The sequence below is a fragment of the Primulina tabacum genome, chromosome 11, assembly GCF_025594145.1.
Source record: "Primulina tabacum isolate GXHZ01 chromosome 11, ASM2559414v2, whole genome shotgun sequence".
In the NCBI taxonomy this organism is placed as follows: domain Eukaryota; kingdom Viridiplantae; phylum Streptophyta; class Magnoliopsida; order Lamiales; family Gesneriaceae; genus Primulina; species Primulina tabacum.
The window spans coordinates 1,491,190-1,500,590 of record NC_134560.1 but is presented as its reverse complement, the minus strand read 5'-3'; the positions used below and the strand labels follow the sequence as shown (position 1 = coordinate 1,500,590).

Sequence of the window (9,401 nt, the reverse complement as noted above, 5' to 3'; positions counted from 1 at the left end):
ATTCTTCTTACCATTGAATTCTCGTATATTTTTATATTATTATTATTATTATTATTATAGTTATCATCTATATTAAATTTACAAATAAATAAGATGGTGAAATTATATAATATCAGCGTTTTTGACACGTAATATGTGCATATTACGTATTTAACTCCAAATGTTTTTGGTATTTATTTATTTCACGAACACAAAATTAGTTCGGGCACGGGTCAAGGTAGGTGCCCACATGTTTCTTGATTTGTCTGCGTCAAAAGCAGGGGGCTGTTTCTTTTTAACCTTTTATAAAATGATGAGTGAGTACGATGTTTGTGCAATACAAATTACGGTCACATGTATTTTACAATATCAGTACAGTTCAATTAATTTGATAAATGTGAAGATTTTGGAAGTGTCGTGTACATTTTCTCCTCATTCCTTACCATACATTTGCCTTTTCCTTATTGCGCAAATGAATTAAATGCAGACAAAATGAAACTCAAATTAACATCTAAATGCAACGTTTTTTAGAAGCCGATGTTCCTGTATTACAGCCCACGGGCGTACAAGTACATGCATAAGGCTTACATATTTCGCTGTTTAGGGTAGCCGGAAAGTCACCATTCCGGTAACTGAACTCTATACGGTTTATATTTGTTCATCAAAAACTCGTTTTTCGATTTAAGTTTCCAAACCTTGTAGCCGGGGGGGATCATGGTTTTTTAAGATTTAGTAATTATAATAATTCATGGCAAAGGGCCGGAAATTAACCCCCAGTCGCAGCGAAAGGTATTTAGGAAGTTTTGGTTCGAATAACGGCCAAGAAACGTTAAATGGTGCGGCGGAGCTGGGGGAAGACGAAGTCTGGTCTTTGGTGGATAACACGGCCAACGGGGATGATCACTCTCCGGAACGAGAGTGGAACTCAGGTGCCTCCACGGACAGCAACGGGACCTTCAGCATATACAGTAGCCATCGCCCACCTCCACCCGTCTCACACCACCATCACCGCCAGGTCGGTGGTTTGTCACTGGCTTTCGATGATTCCAACACCTCGTCGTCGCCGAGGATTGTCCACCAAGTAATCCGCGGTCAAGACATGGAATCTCCACGTGGCCGCCATGTAGCAGCGTCAGCACCAGTGAACGTACCTGATTGGTCCAAGATTTACCGGGCTGACTCAGTCGAGTCACTGCATGAATGGGAAGACGATTTCAACGACAATGATCTGGAGGTTGTTCCGCCGCATGAATATCTGGCGCGTGAGTACAGACGCAGCAAGAAAGCTGCAGCCTAATTCCGTGTTCGAGGGCGTGGGGCGAACCCTTAAGGGTCGGGACCTTAGCCGGGTCAGGGATGCAGTGTGGAGTCAGACCGGGTTCGATGGGTGATTAATAAATATAAGTTAAGTAATTAATTATTTTAAACCAAATTAAATGGTTAACCACGATCACATGTATATCAAGCTTTGGTGATTTTTTTGCCTTGTGAGTTCATTTGGAACAATCGAGCATAATCATGTATTAATTTAATCATATGCTGCAATAATAAAATTATCTTCTTATTATCTCTTGGTAGTTCTCTATATAAACACTTTAAGATGTAATTTATGTAGTTCAATGGATAATTAAATCTTGTTCGGTGTTATCAATTCCAATTGTACAAAATAGTAACAGTTTCTTTCATTCACAAGGAGAAATAATGTGTACCATTTAAATGCAATATCATTTTTAAATAAATTCAATATAATCTAATTTAACTTGAGAATACAAGTTAAAGCCAATCTAGCTAAGTGAACAATAAATATAAACAACAAAAGAAGGCTTAAAATATATCATGTCTATGTTAGAAAATTGGTGACATGCATACGCTAGACCATTTGGCCGACAATTGCAAAACTTTCATCAATATAAGAAAACGACTACTGCCATTTTTGGGCCTTAGAGGGTGAATATATGCAGGTAAATGTAGCACATATATTTTACCATATAACATATGTATATATATAGGGTAATTCTATCACAAACAGAATTAAAATGGTTTTTTTTATAAAAAAATAGAAATCAAAATATTCATTAGATAAATAGTTCATAGAGCTACGTCCATCAAACAAGATGACCGGTAAAAACCTTTAAGCCAAATCAAAGGTGACTGACTGACTGGTAAGAGTACAAAACAAATTTCTCAAGACATCGTGCTAGTATTGTTAGCACCTCGACTAACATGGCCAATGTTCTTAAAGCTACTAGAATGCTAGAAATAATTAAACCACCAAGATTGAGACCTCCGATGACGACTGCAGCATTTGGACAACTTCGCCAGCTGTGTTTTTTGGTGCACAATCAATCAATACTTATATAAAGTAGCTGTGTTTAAATAGACTGCTATATTTTTTATTTGTTAGAATGTAATTTAGTATTATTTTTTGTTTTTTGAAAAGGGTAATGCATGGATATCTTTTATTCGAGATATGTACTAATTGGTGTTTTATTGTTTTGTCCTTTTATTTTATTGAGGTTGATCGATGAGTTTTTTTTTTTTTTTTTTACTTATTTGACATTGAAATTTATGGAAAAAATGGGATTAATAAATAAAAAAATAGTCATATTGCAGGACACCATTTTATTTATTTATGTTTTATAAAGTTATGTAACGTGCATTTGACTAAAAGTCTTGTAGTTCTGGTCAAGAAAAATATCAAATAATGTTTCGATGAAGAATAAAAAACCACACCCACTCGCATTTAGTTTTCGACGTTCAAAGTTCAATTACTAAAATTTGGTTCGAAGGTTTGACCAAACTTGATCGACTTTTGAATTTGGGAGTCACTACCCATACAACTAACTAGGAGATTATGGACCGAGGCCAAGTTCAGGAATCAGGCCCAGTCAATCGTAGGATTGGGTCCGAGTCCTGTTCAATCCTTATGGGTTTTTATATATATATATATATATATATATATAAGATTAATTGTTAAATTAAAGAATAACTATATATATAATACTTTAAAAAAATATTAACATGTATGTGTTATTAAGTGGTCGTCTTAATAGTATAACGACGATCACTTGATTATGCAATTTATTAAAACCAAAGTCGTGTAATTTTTATTATCATAAGCTAGCTGTTAAGAATAGTTATTCCAGATAACTTGGCTCCTAAAATGTGGTGAGAATCAACAAAAATTTGATACACAAAAGATATTTATATTGCCCCATTTGCTCCACACTCGTATCATAAGCTGTAAGATGATACAATAAAAAAATAGAAGATCATTGAAAAACAATAATAATAGTGAAATATATCACTTCATCTGCTGTTATTTAAATTTAAAATATCCAAATTATACAATTATCTCTTCCATTGTCTTTATTCTCGAGCTCATGCTCATGCTCATGCAAGTACAACTATAACAACTATTTTGTATTCATTCTAATTTTACAAAAAATGGTAAACCAAGTTGTTTTTAACCAATCTATGTTTTCAACATCAACCCAGACGGGACACGATCGATTATTCAAACCATGAGCTGGGAGGACCAATTATTTTGATCCGGGGTGTTAGCTTGAATCTTTTTGGGATGAAACCTGATATATTATTAACAAAATTTCTATTATGGGTAGATCGTACTTGGGTGGGACGAGCCTGGAAAGCCTCGGTGTCACGGATCACGCAGCAATGAAACCCTATATTCTGTTACAAAACAAAAACAAGCTGCATGCGGAAAGAAAATACATTGAAATGGTCACAACAAGCTTCATAGCACTGGTCGGAGAACATTATTAGTTACTATTGAATCCTGTTTGCGCTGAAGCCAATACTTTAACCAACTAGCAATCTGCCTGCACAAATCCGTTTTAGCAGAGAACGAAACAATGGAGAAACCCTTTCTCAATTTCTTACCAATCTTGATCTTCAACCTGAACATTTTCACTCTCAACCACGATGGCCTTCTCCTTGCATCAGCTTTCTTCAACGACTTGTAAATCAAGAACTGTGCCCTTCGATGCTTTATTTCGTCAGGGTCCTCACTCTGAATCTTTGAGTAGGCATACTTTTTGTTCAAAAGAGCCATCTTCTAATTAGTTTTATGAACAAGAGGTTCTTTCTTTCTTTTTTTCCAGGTTACTTTTTTTTATATGATGAATTAGGTGCAGTATTTATAGTGAAAAGGTGAAGAGTCGTGGAGTGATGAAACATGGCATGCGCACTGTTTGAAATCTTATAACATAAAAGAGAGTAGGTTTCTTGTGAGACGATCTCACGAAAATTTATTTGTGAGACGGGTCAACCCTACCGATATTCACAATAAAAAGTAATATTTTTCATAGATGACCCAAATAAGAGAGATCCGTCTCACAAAATACAATCCGTGAGACCGTATCACACAAGTTTTTGCCTATAAAATATTGAGGTAGTATGTCAAATATATTTTTCTCATTTGTATCATATCATAAAATAAATTTTATATAGGTGTTTATCATTAGATTTTTTTTAAAAAAAAAAAAAAAACTCACACAAATAGTTAATAATTTTAAAGTACGTACCATAGATATAAATCGAGGCAACCTTACATATATACCATGTTTTCGATCTCGTGATATTATTCGTAGGTAGTATTTACTAAAAAAAATTCCTGAGTTTTTTGTAGTAAATGTTGCATCGATAATGGGATAAAATAATCTGTAGTTCTTGCTTTTGAATTTGATAAAACATAATTATTTAAACAATAATAGTTCGAACACAAAAGGGTTAATGGGAAAGTGATAAAGTAGATGGTGATGAAGCTGTATTCGACGTAATGTTTAATAAATTATGTAATTGATCAAATGCTCACTTACTATAATCTCAAGAGGGCGGCCAAACAAGAAATATATATATATATATATATATATATATATATATATATATATTAATTAAAAGTTAAATGTCCTATAATAACTGATTTTAGTGTGTTAGCGAAGATCATTTTATAATTTCAAAAATACACTTTAACTACTCAGTTTCATATTCCGCATGTATCTTTTCGTACTATTTCCTTCCTATCATATCAATTAAAAAAATTGATAACTTTCATTTTATTTATTTTTATTTTTTATATATATATAAAAAAAACTATTCCATTCTCAATTTTTTTTACGGCTACGGCACAAGTCAGCAATTTAATGTTAAATAATCATCATTAGTATATTAATTTTCAAGTTTTATTTTTTAACCAATTGAATATATAACTTTTTGATAGTATTAAATTATATAACATAAAGTTAGCTTGAAATTTTAGTTTATATATAATTATGTTTCAATAATTAAAAAATAGTTGATGTCTTGTGAGACGTGAAACAGGGCAATCTGATCCAAATCTACTATGAAAAATAATACTTTTGGTATAAAAATAATATGTTTTCATGAGTTGGGTCACTGTTTCACAGAATTAACCTTTGAAACTAACTCACAAATTTTTTTTATGTTAAAATATATGATCCTACAAGATATAACACCTTAACTCACAAAATTTTGATTATAACAAAATTTTTTATTGTGTTTCAAATATATTTCCTCAAGTGTGAAATTGCTATATCAAATTAGAAGCTGAAACTCAAAATCAACAAAACTGAAAATATGGTGAACTGCAATGTTTCGATGATATCCCATAGCTCGGGCATGAAAATGACAAGTCGCAAAAACGACTTAATAGAAAATTCAATTTGTCACAAGTCATATTTCACAAGAGCTCAGTTGGTTCGAAGATTATCTAGACGGAATATTAGTCGCAAGATAAAGCTGACGGAAACAGAAACAACCATCAGCTCGGTCTAACCGGTTTTTGTATATTGGTCAAATATCTCAACTTGATTATTCAAATAAAACGATTCAGTACACAACATTTACAAACGCGAATTTGACCGTTGTAATGTTAGCATCAGTACACAACATTTCCAAATGGTCATATTCTTGTATTTAATGTATATTTCATTATTGGAGTCCATAAATACAACATATTAAATATCAATACAAGATTTGGAAGGAGCTAGATTCAAAGTATGAGCAGCCATGAAGAAATTGGTTAGAATGAGAGCAAACTCAAGTGCGAGGATACATTTGATATATATATACACTGAACAATTCATCACATACAATCATTCACACATATCAATGAGAGTTGAGCTTCAAAATTTAGATGAGTAAGTCTTTCACACAAAGATATTAAATATCTTGTTTGTAATATTAGCATAAGAGATATTAAACGTTATACGGACTGCGAGATTATGACCTACAATCGAATGTGATAGGAGTTTCAATTAGGCAATTGATAAGTTATATGTTGAAATGGGTTTGTACACGGAGTTATATAAATCAAAGTCTTCTAAAAAATCCTTCCTAGGTGGAAGAAAGGATGACATACGAGTTGTTAATCCCCAATTTATTTATTACGTTTAATTTTCGCAACCGTTTTTAAGATACATTCTTGAAGCATTTTATGTATTCTTCAAATAACCAAATATTGGATATATTTTTATTTTTTTTTTCACGATCTTTATTTGGTTTTTGCGATGAATAATTTTTAGTGTCTTCCGCTTAACTTGAAAATCAAACTTGATTTAATTCCTCGATGTTCAATATTTCTGGAAAGGAGCTATTGTAGCTCAATGCTTGTCCCCCACCCGATCTTATCATTAATAAATTTATGTTCACTTTTGAAAAATCTCATAGAACATTGTGGATTTATTTTCAATGATTTTTATTGACATTTGTAAAAATATTATAGAAACCTATGAATTTTTTAATTTATGATTATAATTTTTTTTTAACTAACAAGTGAACGTGAATAACTTTTATTTTTTTATCTATCAATATAAATATTTAAACTTATTGATTTATTTTAAGAAATACAATAATAAATCAATATTAAATTTATCATAATTAAACTTCAATTATTCAACATATTTATTTATTTATTTAATATTTTTTAAAAAATATATAACAATAATTTAAATATTAATAAATAATCAAACTTAAAATAATTTCATTCATTATAAATATTTTTTTAAATAAAATATATATCAATTTTATTTTTGACCATATGTCTAACAAAAAAAAGACAAATATTGTACCCTGAAAGTAGAGAATATGTTAAAATTTGTAGTGTAAATTTATAAAGTTTTAATATATTTAATTTAATATAATTATCTTTTATATATATATATATATATATATATATATATGATGTGCAATAATTTTGAGTTATAATTAAAATTAAGATGAAGATTAAATAAAATTATATAAAATAACTAACATCAAATGTTATACAATAATCAATAAAATAAATGAATTTTATTTATTAATAATAATTATTATTTTAAATTTATGAGCAAATAAATTATTACAATTTTTTATTATGTAATGTAATAAATTTTTATTCTATTTTTAAACAAAAATAATTAAATATTTTACGAGGTTTTGTGATCAAAACTTAAAAAATAAAATAAATGATGTTAATCATTTTGGTTTAAACTAGGGCTGTAAACGAATCGAATCGAATCGAATTTTATGAAATTTTCAGTATTCGAGCTCGAGCTCGAATTCGAATAAACATATTCGAAACTCGAACTTTTATTATTTTCGATTCGAACTCGATTCGAACTGAGTCTCGAGTTCGAATTCGATTCGAACTCGAATAATATTATATATATGATATATTATAATATTATATAAATATATTATATTATATATATATATATATTACAGTGTATAATATATATATATATACTTAATAATATTTTATTTATTTTTTAAATATAATGCTAAAGCTCGCGAACAGTTCGCGAACAATCGAACAATATAATTTTAGCTCGAATTTGATTCGAAAAATATTCAAACATGTTCGAGTTCGGCTCGAATTCGATAATTTCGAATTCGAATCAAATATTATTCGAACCGGCTCGAAAAAGTTCGTGAACGTGTTCGGTTCGTTTACACCCCTAGTTTAAACTATTGGCAGTAATAAAAATATGTTTTCAAAAAATTCAGATAAAAAGAAAAACATATAGAAGAGAAAAAAAATAAAAATTAGTGTTTGTATTGATACTATTTTTAATTGAAATGAAAGTGAGTATGTGTGTTTGAGATATTTTTCAATTAAATATACATCCAAATCTTTAGATTTAATCAAAGAGAATTTTAAAATTTTATACTTGTAGCTTAGGATTTTGTTTAATTGAGAAACACAAACATTCTTGATTTTGATGATAACAAAAAAGTTTATTTTGTTTCTAACATGTTTATTCAAGTGTGAAGTTGTTATATCAAGTTGGAAGTTGAATCTCGAAATCAACCAAACTTAAAATCTGGCGAGCTGCAGTATTTTGATGATATCTCACAGTTCGATAATGAAAATGACTAGCTGTCAAAACGACTTAATAGAAAACTAAATTTTATACAAGTCATATTTCACAACAATGCAGTTGGTTCGAAAGTTCTCTAGGCGAAATATAAGTCGTAAAATTGAGCTGATGGAAACAGAAACAACAATAATTTGAATAGAACAGTTTTGGTATTTGGGCTAGCCATATCTCTCGACTCTTTTATTCAAATGTAACGATTCAATAAGTATTACAAAGCTAAGAGAATGATCAAAAAAATAATTTTCTCAAGTCAAAGTCTAAATCGAGACAAAAGAAGTTGATAAACTACGATGAAATTGTTGGTTCTACACAAAATAAAAAACAAGTTTTAGATTGCTAACAACATGATCGGTCAAACATGTCTTTCTCATACAAACTTGAAATTGAGTGATTCTTAGTTCCACGGAAAGTTAAGAGAAAGGACTACAACTTTCATATTTATCACTTTGTCCAAAAATCGACGAATCAAGATATATAACGAAGCAAAGTCAATAGCTCAACTCGTATTAGCTAGGCAACACCTCACTTGGAACAACCCAAATCAAGCTAACATTTCAATCTCATAACAGACCAGATCAGACCATCAGATCAGCACAGTTGATCAGCTAAATTTCAAAATATGGCCAGAAATACAAATTTGACCATTGCAATATAAGAATCCGTACACAACTTTTCTAAACGGTCATATTCTTGTATTACATGTCTATGTCATTATTGGAGGCTGTAAACACAATATATTGAAGATCAAATACAGCAATCCCAAGTGTGAGAATACATTTGATACATACATATACTGTAAAAATCCTCCCAGACAATCATTCACACGGTATACATGACATTTGAGCTTCAGAATTTAGATAAGTGAGTCTATACACGAAGACATTAAAGATTGTGTTTGTAGTATTGACATAAGAGACATTAAATACTATGTGAATTGTGAGATTGCGGCATACAATCGAGTGTGCTAAGAGTTTCAATTAGGCAATAGATAGTCCTAATTTGAAATGAGTTTGTACAAAT

General features: G+C 30.3%; 1 protein-coding gene across 1 annotated transcript; it reads left to right on the top strand.

Annotated features, from left to right (window-relative positions):
• The first annotated feature begins 520 nt into the window (after nucleotides 1-520).
• Nucleotides 521-1,546, top strand: LOC142519308 (protein S40-6-like). Its single transcript, XM_075622280.1, has one exon. It carries the CDS (start codon nucleotides 728-730, stop codon nucleotides 1,274-1,276), a length of 549 nt encoding a protein of 182 aa, XP_075478395.1. The 5' UTR covers nucleotides 521-727; the 3' UTR covers nucleotides 1,277-1,546.
• The last annotated feature ends 7,855 nt before the right edge of the window (nucleotides 1,547-9,401 follow it).

Coding starts and splice junctions, on each gene's coding strand:
- LOC142519308 (XM_075622280.1), top strand. CDS start 728: ATGGCAAAGGGCCGGAAATTAACCCCCAGTCGCAGCGAAAGGTATTTA.